The sequence below is a fragment of the Lissotriton helveticus genome, chromosome 8 (genome assembly GCF_964261635.1).
Source record: "Lissotriton helveticus chromosome 8, aLisHel1.1, whole genome shotgun sequence".
Classification (NCBI taxonomy): Eukaryota; Metazoa; Chordata; class Amphibia; order Caudata; family Salamandridae; genus Lissotriton; species Lissotriton helveticus.
Window position 1 is genome coordinate 197,915,993 of NC_136069.1, and position 25,041 is coordinate 197,941,033.

At 44.0% G+C, this 25,041-nt stretch overlaps 1 protein-coding gene across 1 annotated transcript; it reads right to left on the minus strand.

The window, feature by feature from the left end:
* Positions 1-9,016: 9,016 nt before the first annotated feature.
* On the minus strand, positions 9,017-18,474 carry LOC144771542 (uncharacterized). Its single transcript, XM_078655946.1, has 2 exons — positions 18,384-18,474; positions 9,017-11,339 (listed from the first exon to the last, which is right to left on the minus strand). The coding sequence occupies exon 2, from the start codon at positions 10,530-10,532 to the stop codon at positions 9,045-9,047; it is 1,488 nt and encodes a 495-aa protein (XP_078512072.1). The 5' UTR covers positions 10,533-11,339; positions 18,384-18,474; the 3' UTR covers positions 9,017-9,044.
* Between the last annotated feature and the right edge of the window lie 6,567 nt (positions 18,475-25,041).

Sequence of the window (25,041 nt, forward strand, 5' to 3'; positions counted from 1 at the left end):
ATTGCGTTCACATGGCATGAAGGTCGGACACATGCCCCCAGCGTTTCTCATGCCGCCAGCGTCTCACGCCCCCAGTGTGCCCCTTGATGCTGCACAGCAACGTAATTGGCGCTTGTATGTACGACTCACATGGCATGAAGGGCGGACACACGCCCCCAGCGTTTGTCACGCCTCCAGCATTTGTCACGCCCCCAGCACACGCCCACAGCACAACGCAGACACGCCCACAAGGGACTACTTTGCTGACACAGTTCTTTTACCTTTATATATGTATAAGGTGTCCTACGGTACAATTGTATGTCTTGCACTGTATGATTGTGATGTACACCACTGTGTCTTGAAAAGTTAATAAAAGCAATTAAAAAAAATGTATATGGTGGCCGTCTGCATAGCCTATGTCCTTCTGCTGCAACTGACCTTTCCAACGCTGTATTGGGTGTTGTGATTGGTGTTGTGGTTACTGAGATTACCCACCTCAAAGATTTGGGCTCTCTCTTTATAATATTTGTATGGATTGTACGGAGGAGCACAAATTCCTTCCTTGAACGATAAACTTCCTTCCATATGTAAACTATTGACAATAGAGGAAATGGGCTTGCAATCACCTAGTATTTACTGATGCTTAGGACAACTCTTGACAACCCACTCACATATCACCTTGAACGTTTTTTCAAGCTCAAATGCTTCAGGCGATTCAGATTCAGAAATGCTTGAATTAATACCACAATCCACGCTGAGGAAAACCTAGGCAGAAAATCAGCAGTGATATTTCTTTTCACAGGCACATATTGGATTTCAAAATTATAATCTTGTAATCGTGAGGTCAAACCAAAAGCTGCTCATGAAGTATCATTCCAACCTCCTCCTGGAGAAGGAAAATTGACAAATGGATTGTGATCAGTTTTCACTGTAGATCTAGTTCCACAACCATACTTTCGAAAATGCTTGATAGCCCACACACAAGCTAATAAATCTCTTTCAATCACAGAGTATCTCTGTTCTGTTGCAGATAAAGTGCTTGATGCAAATGCAATATTCCAGACTTCCTTTCCTGCCATCTGAGGCAATACATTATCAACTCCACAAATACTAGCATCAACTGTGAGTGCACAAACTTTACCCATACTGTAAGGTTTCATTGTTGTAGCATTGACAATGTCTTTTTGTACACTCAAAAGCTATTTGCTGTTCATCAGTCCAGACAAACTTAGCACACTTCAGCATAAGCTCTCTCAAAGATGATATTTTTACAGCAAAGCTGAAAGCAAATTTAATATAGTACTCACATAAATTTGCACATGAATGTAATGTGTATTTGTTACCCGGAGCAAAGGCTTTTCAAATAGCATCCAAAAGTTCTCTTTAGGTACTATGTCTTCACCAATAATAGTGTGACCTAGGAGGTCAACTTTGTCGCAGAACATTCTACACATTTTATCTCCCAAATTGAGTCCCTTATCCACCAATCTCTCACAAACAGCTTCTAAGTTTTTCACGTGCTCACACTAATTTTTTGGGAAAATAAGAATGTCGTCCTGGAAGCATTTAACAAATGCTTCCATGTCTTTCCATATTTCTTGAAAACTGAAGCAGCCGAGGCCAATTCAAAGGCATCCTTTTAAACTGCTAGAGGCCTTGAGGAGTAAGGCATGGCAATAAATGGCAAGAATACTTTGTTCATACTATCTGGTGATACGCTGAGTGGTTGGCCAGGCCTGGGAAGACCTCAGCACCATCCAGACTAAAAACAAACTCATTGATGTTGGGAAATAGGTGGCTATCTATCAGTATATCATATGCAGTTCACGTAAATCTAAACATAGATGTAACTTATTGTCTGCTTTGCGTGCTAAAACTTTTCAAAAACCAATGGGCCATATTCACAAGAACGTGCGACAACTAATGCCATAGTAATTTATCGGCAGAATAGTTAACGCTGCCTAACCCTGATTAATATCGCCTTGTACAGCAGGCTTGAAAACATGGCGATATTAATCAGGGAAGGGGTGTCAAAACCCACGTACTAATCATCGTGAAGGCGCATTGAAATCCTGCGTTAGCCGGCGATACGTTGTGAATGGCCGATAATCGGCTGCAAAGTCCCATCCTCACTATTTTTAGCTCCCAGCCCAACACTGCCCCTGCTGGAAGCCAGGTGTCACAGTGAGAGTGGCAGCATGGTGACCACGGCAATCAGCTTCCTCAAAGTCTGACCATTTGTTTTAATCAACAACACTGTCAATGGTGCTAATTTTGGCAGACACCTTCCCTCTGGAATACCTGCATCTTAAAAGGCTCTTGGCAGTGTTCCCTTCCATGCTGCAGGTAGTCGTCCTGCTTAACACCAGCAAAAGGCAGGTGTGAAATCCCTGGTGCTAACGCGGTTTATCTCCTGTTTTTCCTTCGCTGCGCAGATCTGGCAGTTCGTTGTGACTGTGGTATGGTGGTTTTCTCGTCTGTTTTTGCACGGAAACGCCTACTCTGCATCTCATTAGTGTTAGTTGGTGGTGTCCACCGTGGAGATAAATTCGGGGGCAGTTATTGCGGGAGTACTGGTGTTGTCTGCAGTTCGCACCAGCTTGTGAATGGAGTGTTAATTCTATCACCACTTTTGATGAGTTAAAGTGGGGATAATTTTAAATTAAATCCTTGTAAATATGCCCCAATGTGTAGCCCCTTCAGAACATCCTAACTCCTTAACAAGAAGCACTTGGTCCGTACTTTGGGGATACAGAATAATACCAAGCTCCCATTGGAATTCCTACCCTCATACATTCACTCCTTCATGTGCAACATAAAGCTTTATACTTCCTGAGCAATCTTTGAAAGTCAAATTTTCTCTTACAAGTCCTAAACATCTGTCTTACTTTCATAAAACGTTTCTGCCACAATATCAGTTAGTTATAGGTCAGATTCACTTAAAATGCTCTGGACTTTTTTTTTCAAATGTCCTTGTGACAATGGTCCATGGTGAGCCTGAATCTACCATGAAGTGACATTTTCTCCCTAAGCCTTGTACATCCAAGGCAGAAGATTTTCAAGTTATTTTAGCTTCATTCTGGTTAAAACTATGTTGAAAGACCCACACATGACCACAACAATCATAATCCTCTGATTTTAGATACTTGGGGGCCCATTATGATGTCGGGCGGATTGCCTCTGCCAGGCTGGCGGTGGCCACTGCCGGCCTGGCGGAGGCAATCCGCCCGACATCCATGTCCTGATTCCCCCCGCCCGATTAGGATGGCGGAGGGGACAGCGGCGGACGGAAAGACCGTCCGCCGCTTTACTGCCACGGTCGCCTTGCGACCGCGGCGGTAATAGATTAATATGGTGGCGGTGTCCAATGGACACCGCCAGCCATATTACAATGGCAATATGTAGGGGCCTTTCCGCGGCGGGGCCCCCAGGTGATGGCAGAGGTGGAGGGGGACATGGGGGGTACCTATGGTACCCCCCACATTTGCTTATGCAAGGCGGCAGGCGCCGCGCGGTGCCTGCCGATTTGCATATGCAAATGCGTGCTGACATGTTTATCATTGTGGCGGGCGGTGCTGAGTGCACCGCCCGCCACAATGATATACATGTAGGATGTGCCCACCACTGTGGCGGGCACATCCTAATTCCCCCTACGGGACCCCCGCCCTTATGGTGGGCGGTCCCGATCTCAGTTAGGGTTTGTCCGCCCGCCATCCTAATGACCCCCTTGGACTCATCATTGCTATGAACTACATTCAAGTCAAGTTAGTCTTTATTCGATAATTTCAATCATAAAAGACACAATACAAACATAAAAGGGTCATAAAATATCATATAGGTATGAGAAGAGATAAGAGAGGAACATACCGGTTGATTTCATATATAAAAGAAACATTTACACAAAATAGAAAGGTATAGTATCCTTATTCATGCCATAAAATCATACATTTGTTATACAGACATAATATCGAGTAAAAATATAGAATAGGCAAAATATTGAGTTACAAATATAGAATGGGCAAAGTATCGAATGGACAGAATATAGACCACAAAAATATCGAATAGAATAGCAGTAGTGTTGAATCCAAAATATAGAAAGGACAAAATATCGAATGGACAGAATATAGACAACAAAAATATCGATGGACAGAATATAGACAACAAAAATATCGAATTTTAGGTAAGTAGGTTAATTTTTATATTTTTAATAATATGTAAGTGTTTTTTATGTTAGTATATGTGTTAAAAGTGTATTTTTATTTTATAATTATTTTTGCGTAATATAATTCTGGAGCGGGGTGTGGGTTTATAGGGGAATAGAGTGGGAAGTAATTTAAATATAATTAATTAAATATTTAAATTTATTTATTGGTATTTATTTTGAATTAATTGTTAATTAATTTTTAAATGGTAATTAATTAAAATATAATTGGTAATTAATTTTTATTAATTGAATAATTGATAATTATGTTCATTTTATTAATTTATTTTCTGTAGCAGGTTGTGGGTTTATAGGGGAATTGGGTGGGAAGTAATTTAATTGTAATTAATTAAATGTTTTAATTTATTAATTGGTATTTTTTTTAAATTCATTGTTAATTATTTTTCAATTGTTAATTAATTAATTGTTATTGGTAATTAACTTGTATTAATAGATTATTATTTTTTAGTAATACTTTTTTTTATTTTTTTTATTGATTAATTATTATAATATATTAAATTGGTAATTAATTTTTATTAATTTGTAATTGGTATTAATATTTAATTTATTTTTAATTATATATGAAGTATTTACTTTCCCTACTTTTGCTCTCCTTGGAGTGGGAATAGTAATTTTTTCCCTCCCGCTATGCAATGCTTTCCCTACTGTTGCCCTCCCTGTCGTGGGAATAGTAATTTTTACCCCTACGCTATCCAACGCTTTCCCTACTGTTGCACTCACCGGAGCGGGAATAGTAATTTTTACCCCTACCCTATCCAACGCTTACCCTACTGTTGCACTCTTCGGAGTGGGAATTGTAATTTTTACCCTCCCGCTATCCAATGCTTTCCCTACTGTTGCCCTCCCTGGAGTGGGAATAATAATTTTTACCCCTACGCTATCCAACGCTTTCCCTACCGTTGCACTCACTGGAGTGGGAATAGAAATGTTTACCCCTACGCTATCCAACGCTCTCTCTACTGTTGCATTCAGTGGAGTGGTAATAGTAAATTTTACTGTCCCGCTAACCTATGGTAAAAATATTGTATTTTTTTTATTAATATTATGTTTGTATATATATATATATATATATATATATGTATTTAAAAATTTAATTGTATGTTTATTTATTTTCAACTTAAATTAATTATTTATTAATTTTAAGGTTATTTAAGTATTTTAAGTTTGTTTAAGTTAATTAGATTTAATATTTTATTATTTTTCAATTACTTTTAAGACATTTAAAAAATTCGATATTTTGACTATCTATATTTTTTACAACGATATTTTTGATTCGATATTTTTGCACTTACCTGTTTGGAGATAGGAGTTTGATATTTTTGTATTCTATATTTTTTACTCTATATTTTGCTACATCGATATTTGTGTTATCGATATTATGTCAGTGATCCCATACATTTCAATGCAAAATTTAAATATCATCATTATCGAAAATTTCCTAACATGAATCTAACAATTTGAGCCATACCAGGCGATTTAATGTTTTACGTTTAAAAAAGAGTCATAAAACAATTTACACATAATCTGTCATAAACACAAGCCGCTCCTAAGGACATAACTAAGATGAGGGTGCGGGTACTATGGAAGCCTTCAAATTTATTCTGCGTTATGCCCAGATCCAGCTAAGACATTTTGCCATGGCAATTACTATGTCTTCTCGAGTATTGGTTTTCAAAATACGCAGAGCGGTCTCATAGGATCTGGTGCCAAAATTAGAGCACAACGGCTTAAGCCACCTGTTTCGTGGGCCAATATATGCTGGGCACACGAACAGTACGTGAGCTATAGTCTTTACCATGGAGGGGCACATGGGACAGTAAATATCTAAAACATCATTCCATTTTGTTGTAAAAGATTTCAATGGAAGAGTGCCCACTCTAAATTGGTGATATAGCTTCCTATCACCAGGACTTATGCTTATGCTCCATAAAAAAGCTGGTTAGGGAGCTGCTATTCACCAATGACATGGTTTTCCTATTGATCATGTCCCAGTAAAGTGCTTTGAACTCGTTTTTGTTAGGAAACAAGTTCCCTATTGGGTCATCCCACAGGTGGCCAAGCCCCATGTCATACAAGCTACCCTTAATCTTTTGCAACCATGCAATTTTCGAAGACATATCTGCCTTCTTAATATGCATTACTGCATTGGCATAGGATGCTAACTCTATGAACTACATTAATATAAGAGATATTCTTTTGTTGTTCTGAGTATATTTCTCTCCACTAATACACACCCTAGCAAAGTGTGCTAATGATCCATAAATCTTTCATTCTTTCCCCCTAACTTGGCAACCCTTGAACAACAATACATGAAATTTACTACTACATCTGTAGCATAACCTGGACCTTGCAACCTTCTTTCGATAATTTTGTAACACTATACTGCAGAACAAATACCTCCCCACATTTATTTTTGTACAGATTCCATCCATCTGTCAGATTGGGCAATAGTTTTAACACTTTAAATGGTATATTTTTTTATTAGGATTACCTAAAACCCATAATTGCTCTAGTATTTTTTTACTTCAAACATTCACTATGATCTCATCTCTTATAATTTAATCTTCCATCAGACCAAAATTACAAAAATGAGACAGAGATCGTAACACAGTTAAAAACTCATCAAAACTCTAGTTATTGTTTTGGGTTCTAGTATACAATGTATATTTATCTAATACTAAGCTGAAATTGTTCTACACCTCCTTTTCAACTGCAAAATGGCTTCATCTTATTCATTGATCTTACGTTGTCCTTCTTAGACCACAATTTGGGGAAGTGTTCTAAGGACAAGCTATCTTTCAGATCTCAAATAGTGAAACAATATATGCTTGCATCTTTCAACTGACAATCTGTCCCTTTTTAATAGTTATCAAATATCTAAATTATTCATTCATTAAATACTTTATTTCGGTTCTTTTGCAAACCATAAAAGTGCATATACAATAACAAATATATTGTCACAAAAAAACCAGAAAGTATACACATTTCATATAGAAGAGCCTGTGATATAAAAATATTATTTCCACCCAATAGAACAATGCTGTTAAAAACATCAAGCTCAAAATTTCATAAAGTTACATTACTGGTCCAAACAGTTTCTCAGTCTAACAGTTAGTTTTAAAAATTCCTTAATTTGGAGGATACTGTCACTGTGCAAAAGCTGCAAATACAATAGTGCCGGTCTAATTTGTATAAAACCAAGTTTTTTTAAAAGAGTTACTAGATAGCGTTTACGTGGGAATTCATAAAATTTACATAAAAAGATAAAATGCAGCATATCCTGCGGAGACTTTCCGTCGCAGCCGCAAGATGCTGCCAATTTATTAAAAATGTCAGTTTTAGGCCTGATCAGCAGATGGTGGAACAGGTTAAACCTAAATCTAGTCAACAGAAATTTTTCATGAGAGGTCAATGAACCAGCCAAATACGGTTCAAGGGTTTCACAGGTTTTAAGCATGACAAATTTCCTCACACTGTGTCTCTGGAGCTCCACCTCTTCTCTCAGGGTCCTCCTGTTCATCAGAAATGTCCGTTTAGTGGACTCCAGGTCCCCTTTCACAATTTGGCTTGGGTTTTCAAAAGGTTCTGGTCGCCCAAGCCTTGCAAAGTTAGACTTCAGATATTTTAGCCAAGGGGAATGCATTGCCATATCCTGACCCAGAAAGTCCTTCATAATGAGATGCGTTAAGGGTATGTCCTCATTCAACCATAATTTCAGCCAACAGGTCAGGGGACGCAGGGAAAACAAGTCACCTAAATAACGCGTCCCCAGCTCCTCATGGACAACAAAATTAGACGTGCCAGTAGGGACACACAGGAGACACTTCAAGAATTGATTCTCAGCAATCTGTAGTTGCTCCCCACCAACATACCCCCAAATTTCACTGCCATAAATTGCAGTTGCCACAGACTTCGCATTGTACAATTTCAACATGGCACAAATGGGTTTTTTCCCTAATTTAGCAGCAAAATTAAAAATGGAAGCATTGACCCTCACTAGTTCTCCTTTCTTTTTTACAAGTTGAGGGATCCAGTTTAATTTAGTGTCAAATAGAACCCCTAAGTAAGAGAAGGTTGTTGTTGAGGGAATTACCGCTTCACCAATCTTAAATATGAAAGACCTTTTTGGTTGCTGACCAACTTGCATGACAAAAGACTTAGTATTATTAACCATAAGATCTCTCTCCGTCATAAATAAATTAAATGCATTCAAGAGGGATTGGAGACCCTTCTCTGTTCTTGAAATTAAAACCGCATCATCTGCATAAAGTAGTATAGGAATTCCCCTCCTACCTACTCTAGGACAATCAGCCTGCACATTCTGTAACACACCATCTAGCTCATTAATATAAAAATTAAAAAGGAAGGGGGCCAGGATGCAACCCTGCCGTACACCCTTACCAATACTAAAATTGTCCGTGACACTCAGATCTTGTGAGTATCTCACATTGGCCCTGGTGTTGTTATGCAAATCAACCAGGAAGTCAACAACCCCGCTATCTACCCCCTTCACCCTCATGGACTGCCACAGCTTTCCCCTGTTTACACATTTGAAAGCAGAGGACAAGTCCATGAAGGCGAGATGGATGGTATCCTTTTGCACTACAGCATATTTACTTAGTATTAAAAAGAGGTTGAGGCACTGAGTTATTGTAGAACGGCCTCTGCAGAAACCATACTGAGAGATGGACAAAATGTTGTTTTCCTCCGCCCAAACGGTAAGTCTCTGCAGTACAATTCTTCCTACAATTTTGACCATCGAGTCTATTAGAGAAATGGGTCTGTAACAGAGTGGGCTACCCCTGTCCCCCTTCTTAAAAACCGGGACAATTGTAGACACACCTCAAGATTGCGGAGACCCTTCTTTCACAGCAGCATTAAAAACAGACTCTAGGATGGGTGCCCAAAAACTAGGGTCAGAGTTATATAAGTCAGGGGGGATCCCATCGGGCCATGGCGCTTTCCCAGCTGTTAGCCTCACAATACCCTCAGTCACCTCACCTCTATAAAAACATATTTTCTCTCCCCCATCTACGAGGGCAGGGCTAGAAGACTCATCCAATGTGCAACAGTACAACTTCTTAAAATGTGCTTCCCACTCCTCCTTAGTTATGTGACATTCTAGACCGTCACCCGGCTCTTGAACTAAAAATGGTTTCTTCATCATTGCCCAAAATCTAGTACTACTCTGCAAGGTATCAGGGTCAAGGATCTCCCTCCATGCCTCTTCCCTGAGAAACTCCTTGTGTCTAGCAATAGTATTTTTATATGTCTTCCGACACAACTGAACATTAGCCTTTATCCTTGGTTTCGCTGCCAGTGCTAATCTTAAATTTCTGGCAGCTTTTGAACAAGCATGATTAAACCATTTAGGTCCTTTAATATCCAACTTCTTTGCTGGTGCCGATAATAACTGTGTGACCTTATCTGCTAAGTGTTGAAAAGCCTTAAGGACGATAGTTGGCTGTGCACCTTCTTGCGTACATGCCATAATCTCATCTGCACATGTGACTTTAATCTCCTTGTACAACGCATCTGGGGTGATCATGGACCATTTCAAACGGCGTCTCCCATCTATGGTACTCAACATTCCAATGGGGAAGTTCACTCCTTCTTTAATTATCAATGGACCCCGCAAGTGACCAGTAAGTGGATTATGATCACTGTATTCACTGGCTTCAATGGTAAATGAATCCACAAAAGACTGCATTCTTGGTGTTAAAAGAACAAAATCTATGAAGGTTCCCTTTCCATTACCCTTAAAGGTAGGTGTCTCAAAGCATGTGCTAGGGTCCGTCAGGGCCATTGTTGCCGTTAGATCTAGGTCACAGAGCATAGTATTTAAATGTTCCCCCTCAATTGTATGCTCAAAGTGAAAATCCTCACAGCGTTGACAATTGAAGTCCATAATACTTTTAAAGAGAGGGTCCCCACAGGGGTGCACATTAAAATCCCCCATCACCATGAGATTATGGGCGCAGTCCTTCATAGAACTACTAATAAAAACATTCAATGCCACTATCTGACTGGAAGCAGTATAAGAATTATTAGCATCATAAAAATTAACTATTCCCGCCGTACAGTTTTCCCCCGTTAGAACTAGTCCAATAAGACCAGTAAGACTTGATGTAATCCTCCGTATTTTGCAGGTAAGTCCAATGGAAATAAACACAACCAATCCCCCTTTGGCTCTGCCCCTATTCTGCGCTAAAGCAGGGACGTAATAAGCTTTATACCCTTCAAGGAAGAAATTACAATCAGTTGACCATGTTTCCTGCAAACAAATGATTTGGAACCGTTTAATGTACCTAATCCAGTTGCAGTCCTGCATCTTAGTACCCAAACCTGCAATATTCCAGGAGATAACATTGTTCAATTTTGTTTCCACTAGCAATTTCTCTAAGCATCCCACTCCCTCTGATCTCCCATTTTCCCTGCCCACAGGTTCCTCATGTCAGTCACAGGACTCTAGACCATAAAGAGCATCAAATCTGTTCTGAGTTCCGATATTAAATCCATTCCCACCCTGGTTACCAACATTATTCAAATCGGCTCCCTTGGGGATTGGTGGCTGAGGAGAGGTTCCCTGGTTACCAACATTGTACAGATATGCTCCGTTAGGGGTCGGTGGCAGAAAAAAGGTACATTGTTTTGGAAGCACATGCTTCGGTGGGATTTTAATCAGATGGGAATAAAAATACCCGAGAGGGCGTATACAGATACTGTTAGCATTATAAACCAAAGATGCTGCTCTTAATAAGACTGTGGCAACATGTTGAGGGTGCCTGAAATTAACGATGATACAGTCACCATTGGTTGACTTTCTCGAAGTACCAATCCAGTTCACCCTCCTTGTTGAAATAATTTGGTCAGCACATTTAACTGGAAACCCACAGTTTCTATTCAGCCAAAAGACCGTTCTATTCTTTAATGAATCATGAGATTCTTCATATGCTAGGTCTGAATAGGACTCGATAGGGGGGACATTTGTGAGAACTGCCACAAAAGGCGCACAGTCAGGAGGGAGGTTAGCATGACGGGGTTTCCTTACATATCTAGGTGCTGACATTCCCTCATAATCTCCAGGGATATTTTTATTCTGCGCAATTAGTGGGGTAAGAACATGTGTGGTAGACACCTGTTCTTCTTTTGCACATTCGGCGGCGTGTTGTTTGTAGCGGACCCAGCAGGACTTCATCCCACCTCTAGCCGCACCCGCTCCGCGGGTGCCGCGTCGCGCAGTTGTAAGTGGCAGCTGACGGTGAGGACTTCCAAAGCGGGTCAGGGTGAGAGGCTCGGCGGGGCTGCGAGCGTGCGGGGACTCCGATAACCAGGAGTCCCTGCGAGACCGGGAAACAGCATCCGGTCCGCTCTCCCTGCTGGCCCGCCCCCCGCCCATTACAGGACATTAAAGGCACCTTCCACCTTTTCTACCTGGGACACCTGTTCTTCTTTTGCACGGAGGCACTTTGAATTCGGCGGCGTGTTGTTTGTAGCGGACCCAGCAGGACTTCATCCCAACCCGCGGGTGCCGCGTCGCGCAGTTGTAAGTGGCAGCTGACGGTGAGGACTTCCAAAGCGGGTCAGGGTGAGAGGCTCGGCGGGGCTGCGAGCGTGCGGGGACTCCGATAACCAGGAGTCCCTGCGAGACCGGGAAACAGCATCCGGTCCGCTCTCCCTGCTGGCCCGCCCCCCGCCCATTACAGGACATTAAAGGCACCTTCCACCTTTTCTACCTGGGACACCTGTTCTTCTTTTGCACGGAGGCACTTTGAATTCGGCGGCGTGTTGTTTGTAGCGGACCCAGCAGGACTTCATCCCAACCCGCGGGTGCCGCGTCGCGCAGTTGTAAGTGGCAGCTGACGGTGAGGACTTCCAAAGCGGGTCAGGGTGAGAGGCTCGGCGGGGCTGCGAGCGTGCGGGGACTCCGATAACCAGGAGTCCCTGCGAGACCGGGAAACAGCATCCGGTCCGCTCTCCCTGCTGGCCCGCCCCCCGCCCATTACAGGACATTAAAGGCACCTTCCACCTTTTCTCCCTGGGACACCTGTTCTTCTTTTGCACGGAGGCACTTTGAATTCGGCGGCGTGTTGTTTGTAGCGGACCCAGCAGGACTTCATCCCAACTCTAGCCGCACCCGCTCCGCGGGTGCCGCGTCGCGCAGTTGTAAGTGGCAGCTGACGGTGAGGACTTCCAAAGCGGGTCAGGGTGAGAGGCTCGGCGGGGCTGCGAGCGTGCGGGGACTCCGATAACCAGGAGTCCCTGCGAGACCGGGAAACAGCATCCGGTCCGCTCTCCCTGCTGGCCCGCCCCCGCCCAACACACCGCCTATATCACAGTTCCGAACTCCCGCAGCGCGGGACGCAGCTCGGGGCGAAGACCGGGCTAAGAGCAGGCCGTTTGAGGCCGTTCGAGACTGTGAGAGACTGGACTGGGCCACCTCATTTACATCAGGTATTGTTATTATAACCACCTTCCCGCCCAAAGTACCACATTCCATTGTACTTACAACCGAGCCCCACTTCCAACTATGAGCCAAATGGAGACCAGGAGCAAAGCTAATCAGGCGGCTACCAGCCACAGATCAACAGCCCCAACCCAAGGCACAATTGATAACTACTTCCTGAAAGCAGGCTCCCTCTTGATAGATGACATCCATCTCCTGGAAAGACGAATTTCCCAGGAAATAGAGTGGGTCAAGAGGTCTTCAATGGGTCCAATAGCTTTGGCGAAAACCCCCGAGGATAGGCGGAATAGAAATACACTACAAGAGGGTGCTCAAGGTGGGGCTTAGCAATCCGTTGACATTGACCTTTCCGAGGCAACAATAAGTGATCTAGAGGATATGAGTCTCCTCCCATTGCCCACAATACAAACTACCCAATTGCCCAATGTAAAAAACCCGGGGGAGGTCACCGCCACACCAACTCCATGCCCCATGTCAATCAGGGAGGAACTGAGTATAACAAGCGATAACCCAATTTCGCCAGGGACGCTAAATACTAACCGAGGGATAAGGGAAGGAGCTATTCAAAAAAGGACACCGGGGAAAAATATAACTAGGGAGAAAAAGACTAAAAATGCTATGGGACAAAAAAGGAAGATCTCCACCTTAGTTAGCCTAGACCACAATACCCAGGAAAAAGCTTTGCCAGTGATAGCGACTGACCCTTCGCAACAGTTGCATAGTAATAGCCCCACTGAGCATATACCTTCTACCATCGACCAAAACCCTGAGTTACCAGAAGAGGATATAACCCTAGCTGATATAGGTCACCTTTTGAAGTCAATTATAGGTCCCTTAGAAGCACGCCTAATAAAAATGGAGGCGAGAATAATTAAAATCGAGAAAACAGCTTTACAGATTATGGACAGCTGGAAGTCTGGGACTTTAGGGCCCACGCCTCCTAACATTGACCCACAACTCAACAGTAGCTTGGTCACCCAAAAACTTGTAACATGTAATGAGGCAGGAATAACATCTACGACAGGCAATAATAACTCAAATGCATGCACTAATCAACTGACAACATCAAACCCCAAAGTAGTTGCAACATTAACCCCCGGCCCAGCTAAACAACCTCATGCTGCAAAACAGCGACCAATCCTAGAAAAGGGCAAAGTGCACCCTACCCCACAATTAATGAACTCCCCCATACCTTCCCTGAATACTAACCATGATATGAACGATCCCAAACATATAAAGGCAAAGGCACCTAGAACGGTTACTGTGAATCTTCCACCCGAGGTTGCCCCATATACTGCTATCTTAGTCGGAGTACCAGAATTAAAATTAGATTCATATGAAACTGAAGAATCTTTGAGAAACAAGGTCATCAACTGGCTTTCAACGTACAGACCACTCCCTGGAGGTATGACCAGCGATATTCGCATGGTCAGAAGGGTCGCCTGGGTAGGCAAGAGACCAAAAACAATCAGTGGTGATTGCCTACTAGTGAGTTTCAGAGACCCAAGAACAGTTACATTTGTCTGTAAACCATCATTGGAAGATGAAGGTAGTAACATTCACCCAGTCTCCCTCTCGTATTTTTTATCCACCTAACGAATATGCAACCAAGGTTCAGAGTAGAGGACATCATCAGAATTTCAAGGGAAACTGGCAGGATAATCAAGGAAGGAGGAAAATACCATTCACTCAATCACAAATACCCCCATTCCGTCCAAACATATATAGTGATCCCCACGGGTGGGAAACTGTCCAGAGAAGAAGGATGGGAAGGAGTGGATTTGATAGAGAGGACCCGTGGGCCCCGAGAATTTATCAGCCACCACCCCTACCTTTGTATAACTACTACGATTGTCTTGAAATGGTTGATTGACAGCGGGCCTCAACATCTTGTTTGCAAGCGCAATTGGCAGGAAACGAATGTCCGAATTGTTCCCCCCCAATCTGTAGCCAGGAGATGGAAACATCTGGGATTAGTGAAACACCCCTTGTACTACATAAAGCAGATATTAATAGAGATGTCTCGCTGATAGACGAGGGGGAAATGGAAAGCCCTCCCCTGCCAGAAAACACAATTCCCACGCCCAAGCAAACAGACACCCAGAAAGCCCCACAAATTTTACAAATTCTTTCGTGGAATGTGGCTGGCTTGTCAAATAAAATAGACTCAGATGCATGGGCGGAACTAACGCAATTGAATAGCGTTTGTCTCTTTCAAGAGACTTGGTCAAGGGACGAGACCCCCTTTCGGGGCTTTCATACATTTTCAATCCCTGCTGTTTGGGGTGGGAAAGGCAGACCATCCGGAGGCTTAGCAACTTGGGTGGCCTCGGACATAGGATGCCGAGCCACAAGATATCCAGTAGACTCTCTAGATATACTGGCTGTTGTCCTTGAATGGCCAGGTCTTTTCAAACTGCTGGTTATAAATATTTATTCAAGGCCAGTTAAAAATGGGTCCACCTCCAAAACTATAGAGCTTCTTTCTTGCCTACTGGAAACTATCCCCGCGGATATGTCTTATTTAATAGGAGGCGACTTCAACTCACATTTTGAGCCTTTACCTGGTTTACTCGATGGACCCTCCCTAGAGGAGGATTCGAGTTGGCAGGTTCCCTGGACGGAAGCACCTCCTCCCAGAGCATGGACAACTCTGGCTGTGCAGATCAACACCCTAAATCTCACACACGGGTTGAGAGCCTGTAACGGCCGCACTAGGTCCGACATTCCATCAAAATGTACTTTCAATAAACCAGGGAGGGAATCTAGAACTGATTACTTCCTCATACAGTTAAAGGCATGGAAAAGGATGGTTGATTTCAAAATAACATCAAGACATGACAGTGACCATAACACTCTGGAGTTAGAGTACACTATCCCCTGGGAGAAAGCGATTGGCGAGGAGAAACAGATAGGAGGAATCCTCCTAGAGAACAATAGGAGACGGATAAAATGGGATAGGCTCGCCTCCAGTGGAGAAAGGCTTATCTCTCTCTATGCTGGGATTGTTCCTATTCTTCAGGAGGCTTTTGATTTGTGGGATCCACACCCCACATTAGATAGAAATGAGAACCTAGCCCAAATCCACACTCATTTAATTAAGAAGCTTGAAGCAGATCTTTTTGTCAAGGGCCGCCCGAAACCACAGGGACAATTCATTAATTCGTGGTATAATCGCACCTGCCGTTTGGCAAAACAAGACCTTATTTCCACTATAAAAGAGGGAGGCAGTATGTCAGAGATCCGTTCTAAAAGGAGTGCTTATAAATCACTTCTAGCAAACGCTAGAATGGAGTGGGATATACAACATTGGGAGAATCTAGCGGAGTCCCTAGTTGGTAGGGACTCCCGTAGATTCTGGAGAATAATCAACCATGGGAGCGGGGAACTTCCATCTGCAATTGAACTAAACATTGCAGCCAATGTTTGGCAGGATCACTTCCAGGGGCTATACGCCCCCTGAGGCTGAGGAGCTAGAGACATCTGTAGCTAGTATTACCACCACAAACAGATCAGCCCCTTTTAGCCTGAAAGATATTGAGATGGCCATATCGGGGTTGCCATCTGGAAAAGCCCCGGGACTAGATGGGATCCCAGGTGACCTCTTTAGGCAGGAACCTGTGATCTGGGCTCCATACCTGATGGTTTTATTCAATGCAGTGTTGGGGGGAATGGGCATACCAGATACTTGGCTGGGAGCAGAGGTGGTACCGATATATAAAAAGGGCTCGCCTCTGCTCCCCGCCAACTATCGCCCGATAAGCCTTATTGATGTTAGCCAAAAGCTGTTTGGAAGGTTGATCCTGGATAGGCTGCAATGTTGGATGGAAGAGACAGAGATCTTGAGTCCCCTTCAAGCGGGCTTCAGGAAGGGTGTCTCAACAGTGGACCAAATACTGAGACTAAATATTCTATTCTGGAAAACTGCATATTTAGAAGAGGGCTCATTGTACGCAGTTTTTGTGGACCTCCGTGCCGCCTTCGACCTGGTCCCACGGGCCAGGTTGTGGGCGGTACTAGAGGACATGGGTGTCCCTGGAGATATCCTCCAGATTCTCATTAGGCTCCACACAGACAATTATGCCCGGGTAAGATACGGAAAGGGAGGTAGGCTTACAGATAGGTTCCCTGTCCAACGTGGGGTAAGACAGGGATGCGTGCTGGCGCCGTCTTTGTTTTGTTTATTTACAAACGGAGTGATAGAGCACCTGTGTGGAATCCCTAATATTGATGCGCCGCAACTGAACAGCAGTAGGGTGCCGGCGATTATGTTCGCGGACGACACCCTGCTGTTGTCAAAGACACCAATGGGGCTACAAAGGATCCTGGATGGATTCTTGGACTTCTGTAACAAAAGGGGATTAGAAATAAACCCAGCGAAGACCAAATTTATGACCTTGAGCCACAAGCATAAAAGCTGCCCAAATCCACGCCTGGGATCAACACCTCTGGAGAGAGTTCAAGTGATTGAGTATCTGGGCATAACACTCAACCAAAATTTAACCTGGGTGCCACACAAAAGAAAAGCAACCACTAAATTAATCCAGAGGGCGGGCGCAATCACAAGAATCGCAAAAAAATCCCCATTTCATCCATTGGCACCAGCAATACAAATTTACAAGGCCCAAGCACGAGGAGGCATAGCTTATGGGGCTGAACTATGGGGACACACATCGCTTCACTCTATACAAGTGGCCGAGAATAACTTCATTAGACACTTGACGGCCCTTCCCTCGAGCACTCCACTCCTTCCGTTGAGAATGGACTTGGCATTGTGCCCAATCAGCGAAGAACTGAGCCTGAAACCATTGACTTATTGGAGACGCTTGTGGAGTAGTCAAGACTTGGGCCACTATAGAAGTGAATTACAGGAGCTCCTCAGAACGATACAAGTGTCCAAAATTCAATGGCTCAAGTATATCAGAGACATGTGTATGACCCTTGGAGTCCCAGAGCTATGGAACAGTCCTGAACTAACGTCTGTAAGGCTTCCCCGGAAAGCACTCTCTAAACTTTTCCATGATTTTATGTTGCAAAGTTCCATCAGTTCAATCCGGGAGGGCTCTCTAACTGATATATTCACTAAAACAAAAGACTTCTATAGTTTTGAATATGTCCTTGATGCAATGTCCCCTGTGCACGTTAGAAAAATTTTCCTACAATGGAGATACAGCTCTTTACCGCTGAGGTCGCTCACTAAAAACTGGGATGGTAACCTGGTCTCACCCAACTGCCCTGCGTGTATTACAAGCTAGAAAGTGACGTACACGTGGTCTTATTTTGCAAAGCTTATTGCAAAATTAGGAGCTATTGGCTCATCCCGTACCTAAGGAACTTGGGCTTTCGAACTTATGCCCCAGCCTATAGAGTCCTTAAAACTGACCTTGCATCTCCAACAGTGTTCGTAATGGCGAAATTCCTGACGGCAATGTGGAGAGTTCGTGCAAAAATTATAAGGGATTCTACTGTGCCACGAACAATTTGCCCCTAAATTCAGTCTAAAAATGTACTTTTGAAACCTTGAAAATGATTTTAGTCCAAAAATGCATTTTTGTAACCTAGTAAATGATTTTATGGATCTTAACACTGATGAATTATTTTTAACACACAATTTTATTGTTAATGGTCTAATGTTTGTTTACCTGTATATCTTTTATGATCTTAACGGTCGAAATAAAGATTGTTTGACTTGACTTGACTTGGTAGACACAGTACCAGATATTCCCTGGCTGGTTTGCTGTAAGTTTTCTGTGCCTACTCCCTGGCCCTCACCAGCTGGTCTCCTATTCACCACCTTAAAACTACCTGCTACTGAGGTCAGGTGTGTTGTTAGCAGCCCACCCAGCCTCTCAACTTCAAGTGCCACTGTATCAAGTTTGGCTATCAGGGGTTGCATCAGTTCTGTAATTTTTGCCTCTAACGTATCTTCCAATGATCGAAATAGGAGGGCAAATGGTTCCATATCAATATTCAAGTTTGTTCCACCCGTACTTGTATCAGCCTGTGGGTCTGTTGGGACTACAACAGTACTTAGGGCTACGTTACTCATCTCTGCCCTTCTATTACTGTTTTTCCCCCCACGTTTGAATTGTGCCTTCCTGCAAAATCTAACTGGTCTACGGGAGGGTGCTGGCTCATCTTCTGCTGAGTCATTCATTACATCTGGGAGAACTTCATTTTGATCAACATGGACTTGTGCCTCGACTGTTATGTTATCCTTAGGACCCTCCCTCTGAGTGTCTTTTCCCACCAGATCCACTAGTGGTAAAGGCAACTCACCATGTAAGTTCAAATTATTCCCTCGCCCTAAAGAGGCTCTGCGATCACTATTAATTTGGGTAACCTTTTGAACCAAATAATTATTCATTGTTCCTGACCCAGGTACAGATTTAGTGGTCTTCACCTTAGCCATTGCAAAACCTGAATATATGCCACAATGTACCACAAAATTTCCAGAAGCAAAACACAGGCGCTTAACTTCTATAGAATAATAAAAGGAAACTCACTCAGTTTTTTAAATAAATCAAACAGAACCAAAATCCGTGGCCCTGCCCAGTCTCTTCAGGCCTCGGAGGGCCTCAGAGGGCCAGCCCTTTGCCCTGGCTTAGGCCGGCGTCCCGCTCGCGTCCCGCTCGGGAAAAGAAGGTGCAGATTAATAGGCCACGTGACAGGCTGTGGGCGGGGCTAGCAGGGGGCGCCGGCAAGCAGTACAACGCCGAGCAGGGACTCCTGGTCAAGCGAGTCCCTGCAGCGCTCCTCCCCTGTTGGTGTTAATATCGCCCCTGGTACACACAGGCTCCTCAGCGGCCCCTCCGCACAGACAAGCGCCGCGAAGCGGCAACACAGGGCAGGACAGGTCAAGTCGAAGACGGAGGCTCGCAGCACCAGCCCCCTCCAGGTGAGCCCTCACTCTGATTCAGTGTCCACGGGTTCCCGTTGATTGCAGAGTTATGGAGCCTTAAATGCAGATTTTCCAGGGCGGGGCTAGCAGGGGGCGCCGGCAAGCAGTACAATGCCGAGCAGGGACTCCTGGTCAAGCGAGTCCCTGCAGCGCACCTCCCCTGTTGGTGTTAATATCGCCCCTGGTACACACAGGCTCCTCAGCGGCCCCTCCGCACAGACAAGCCATGGACCTTTCTCCTGCTACTCCTGCAAATTCATCGGCACCGACAACATCTCCGATACAACCACAACACAAACCCCTGACCCCAACCACCTACAATGCATCCTTCTCAACACCCGCTCGGTCCACAGGCACGCCATTGACCTATGGAACCTACTAGACACCATCTCTCCAGACGTCGCCTTCCTAACGGAAACATGGATGAACGCTTCCTCCGCCCCAGACATCACCATTGCCATCCCGGAAGATTATAAGATCATTCGCAAGGACCGCACCGGCCACACAGGAGGAGGAATCGCTATCGTCCATAAGAAGTCAATCCGCATCTCAACCAGCTCTGACGGCAATCTCACCAACTCTGAACACCTTCACTTCCAGATCCACATCGACCCCAAGACCACACTCAGAGGCACCCTCCTCTACAGACCACCAGGACCCCGCGCAAAATTCAGTGAAGACATCACGGACTTCATCACTCCTCACGCGCTCCCCTCCAAAGACTACATCCTTCTGGGAGACCTCAACTTTCACCTTGAAAAGATCAACGACCGCAACACCACCACCCTCTTGGACAATCTCGCCAACCTCGGACTTAAACAACTGGTCACATCCCCCACCCACATCGCAGGTCACACACTCGACCCCATCTTCACCTCCAGCAATCATGTCTCCTTCAGCCACACTACGGAGCTCCTCTGGACTGACCACAGCTGTGTTCACTTCACCTACAACAAACCAAAACCCACCAACCACCTCCAACCAACTCTGCAAAGAAACTGGAACAAAATCACCACGGACCAGATCTCCGCATCGCTCCTTCTAAACACCCCAGCCCACTCTTCTAACGCAAACGAAGCCGCCGCCAACCTCACCCTATGGCTATCCAACACCGCCGGCACCTTAGCACCACTGAAGAAACGTCAAAACAAACCTGCCAGCAAAAAGGCCTCATGGTTCAACGATGATCTTAAAAAGTCCAAGAAACTCTGCCGCTCCCTCGAAAAGGCCTGGAAAAAAGACCCAACTACTAGCACCAAGGACGCCTTCAAAAACGCCACCCGCACTCACCACCAACTAATCCGTAAGGCCAAGAAAACAGCATTCAAGGATCGACTTGACAACAACGCCCACAACAGCAAGGAACTCTTCAACATCGTCAAGGAATTTTCAAATCCCTCGGCCAACTCCAACGACATCACCCCCTCTCAAGCCCTCTGCGACTCCCTAGCTTCATTCTTCCACAACAAGATTGCAGACATCCACAACAGCTTCAACAACCAACCCGGAAACCAACCCACCCTACCTTTTGCTGAACACTCTCCCCCCGTGAACACCCTTAACAACTGGAACCCAATCTCCACTGAGGACACAATCCGCCTGATGAATTCCATCCACTCAGGATCCCCCACAGACCCATGTCCTCACCACATCTTCAACAAAGCAGACTCCGTCATAGCACCGCACCTCCGAGACGTCATCAACAGCTCCCTCAACTCCGCCACCTTCCCGGAAGACTGGAAACACGCTGAACTCACCGCCCTTCTGAAGAAACCCACAGCGGACCCCACCGAACTCAAAAATTACCGCCCCATCTCGCTCCTTCCATTCCCGGCCAAAGTCATCGAGAAAGCTGTCAACAACCAACTCGCCGCCTTCCTCGAAGCCAACAAATCCCTCGACCCCTCACAATCTGGCTTCCGAGCAAAACACAGCACTGAGACCGCCCTCATCGCAGCAACAGACGACATTCGAACTCTGCTGGACAACGGAGACACAGTCGCCCTCATCCTCCTCGACCTCTCTGCAGCATTTGACACAGTCTGCCACAGCACCCTTTTACAACGCCTCAATAACATCGGAATCCAAGGAAAAGCACTTGAATGGATCACCTCTTTCCTCACCGGAAGAACTCAGAAAGTCCGCCTCCCTCCATTCAAGTCCGAGGCCACCGAAGTCATCTGTGGCGTACCACAAGGATCCTCACTCAGCCCCACCCTCTTCAACGTATACATGAGCCCCCTCGCGACCATCGCCCGCCAACACAACCTCAACATCATCTCTTACGCAGATGACACTCAACTAATCCTTTCTCTCACCAATGACCCCAGCACCGCTAAAAACTAACCTACACGAAGGAATGAAAGAAGTTGCCGAATGGATGAAACAAAGCCGTCTGAAACTGAATTCAGACAAAACAGAAGTCCTCATCTTAGGTACATCCCCCTCTGCATGGGACGACTCCTGGTGGCCGGAAGCCCTCGGAAAGGCACCCATCCCGACAGACCACGCACGGAACTTAGGCATCATACTGGACTCTTCACTCTCAATGAATAGACAAGTCAGCGCCGTATCCTCTTCCTGCTTCAACATTCTTCGCATGCTTAGAAAAACATTTCGCTGGATCCCCACCGAAACAAGGAAAACAGTCACCCATGCTCTGGTCACGAGCCGACTGGACTACGGAAACACCCTCTACGCAGGTACTACCGCTAAACTCCAGAAGAAACTCCAACGAATCCAAAACGCCTCAGCCAGGATCATATTAGACATCCCACGCAACGAACACATCTCAGGTCACCTTAAGGACCTCCACTGGCTACCCGTCAATAAGAGGATCACTTTCCGACTGCTAACTCACGCACACAAATCACTCTACGACATCGGACCAGAATGCCTCAACTCACGACTGTCCTTCTACACCCCCTCCCGCCAACTACGCTCTTCCAACCAAGCCCTCGCCACTGTACCTCGCATCAACAAGACCACCATGGGCGGCAGATCCTTCTCATACCTGGCTGCTAAAACATGGAACTCACTCCCCGCTTACCTTCGCCTTACCCAGAACCACCTAGCATTCAGAAAGCAACTTAAAACGTGGATATTTGACAAGTAATCTTCCTCCCCTCTCTAAGCGCCTTGGGACCCTCTGGGTATGTAGTGCGCTATATAAATTCTCTGACTTGACTTGACTTGACAAGCGCCGCGAAGGACAGGACAGGTCAAGTCGAAGACGGAGGCTCGCAGCACCAGCCCCCTCCAGGTGAGCCCTCACTCTGATTCAACGTCCACGGGTAAATTATTCCTCCTTCAATCTTTTCCAGGGAAGAGCGGGTTCACCCTTCTACTGGAGAAACCTGGGAGGAGGATCAAATTGCATATTTATGCAAAGAGATTAGGAAAAAAAACAAATGTATGGCAATAAATCCCCATAAATCTTTTAAGGGGCAATTCTTCCTAAATAGCCAAAGACTTGAACTTGTTTCAAATTTTTCGTATCTTGGTGTCTCCTTAGACTCAACGACCTCATGGAGAACGCAAATTGAAAAAAGTAAAACCATCTTTAACCAGAGTACTCTACCTATTATAAAGCGTCATGGGGCAAGTCTAAGCAAGTCCATTTTGCAAGCACTAGAAGTTTTTAAATTTAAGGTACAATCTGGTGCTTCATATGGAGCAGAAATCTGGGGAACAAATGCAGGTAACATTTTTATGACTAGTGAAAACAACTTTTATAGAAGGCTTTTGAGTTTGCCCAAACGTACCCCACTTGTACCATTATTTTTGGACTTAAACATGAAACGAACAGATCATATCGCATTACTTGGGCCTCTTTTGTTTTGGGTCAGGCTTTGGAGTACCCTTGAACTTATAGATTATAAATAAGGAATCTTAGAAGTTAAGAACCTTGATGTTTATAATACCAACCCTTGGCTGAAGCATGTCAAAAATTGGTTCCACCGGATAGGCCTTGCTCACTTCTGGGACGATCCAGCGTGCTTGAGACAAAGATGCAAGATTCTGGTCAAGGCAAGATTTTGGTTTTATATAACACATAATTACCTAAACGATCAGCCATGTGGATCCATTACACGTAGCTTTCTTGATTTTAAGGACTCTCCACTTTTTGAAGATTTCTTAAATGAGATTCAACCACCCCTTGCAAAAAGCTTGTACTTAAAATTTAGATACGGTATACTCAAATCAAATTCAGTACTAGCTAGATGGGATAAGTCAATAGGGCAAACAAAAAGTGCAAATTGTACATGTTGTCAGTTAAACCAAAAAGAGGATGACTACCACATATTGTTCTTTTGCACTGTCTACAATCTAGCAAGGAGAAGATGGATCAAATCCTTGTGCAAAGCGCTAGGTATACGATCATACCTGGAAGCTTACAGGATCATTAAAACAGACACCGGTCGCCTCACAGTATTTTGTGTCAGTAGATTCCTATTGAGTGTTAGTTACACCCGCAAATACTTGGCCCTTGATTTGTAGATACAAAATGGGTGCACTTTGCATGTAGGTTAGGTTGCCCTGATCTTGGCTGGTGGTGGTACTATTTAAAATATCTGTTTTATAGTTATTTATTGTTTAATATAATCCTTTTCTTTTTTATGCTTATTTTAATTTGGATGATTTTATCATACTAATTGATGAATTGTATATTTTCTGCTTCCCACTGGTATGTTGTATCCACTGTGTAAAATGTATTATTGTTGTTTATGTATCTTTTATGGCCGAATGAGCCGAAATAAAGATTAAATGAATGAATGAATGATTAGGAAAATTGCAAAAAGTAAAATATTAATCCCACATACAACGCATTTCACAGAATATAATATGAATTTATAGGGTACCAAGTATACATAAGCAATACTCTAAAATACAAGCAAACTAAGGATTGAATAGTAGAACCGTACAACGCTATTATGCTTAGCATATAAAGTTTCAAATAAATTGTATGTGTATCATAGAGTTGAAAAATAATGTATGCAGATATAGAAATCTTGCAGTTTTGCTATACAGTATAGTATAGTATTAGAAGTTTGGTTGTGTAGCACAGAAACAGTATGTAAACATGTGAATATGACATTTTTGTATAGACGATATGCAAATTGTATTTGAATATTGTGTGTGTGCCAGAGAAATATGAAAAAAACATGTGCATAGCCCACAAAGTTTTAAAATATAACAGATGCATACCAACAAATCCGAATGGGGAATTCTTGAAGGCATAGTTTTTTCAATGTAAAGAGAATGTGCATGCTTTGGCGTTTGCGTAGGCTTCAAGGGAGAGGCACAGTAATTCTAAAAGGATTTCCTAGTTGTGTAGTGTAGTTCCTATTATCCCAATAGGCTCTGCGCATTGGAATAATACCTTCAATAGTATAGGCCTAGACCAGACGTTAACTAGGTCTTCTATTGTCGATATTAGACTTAAAGTTTTGGGTTTGCCAGCTAGCTCAG

Excerpts from the sequence above, each read along its gene's own strand:
- LOC144771542 (XM_078655946.1), bottom strand. The coding sequence starts at position 10,532 with ATGCAGGACTGCAACTGGATTAGGTACATTAAACGGTTCCAAATCATT.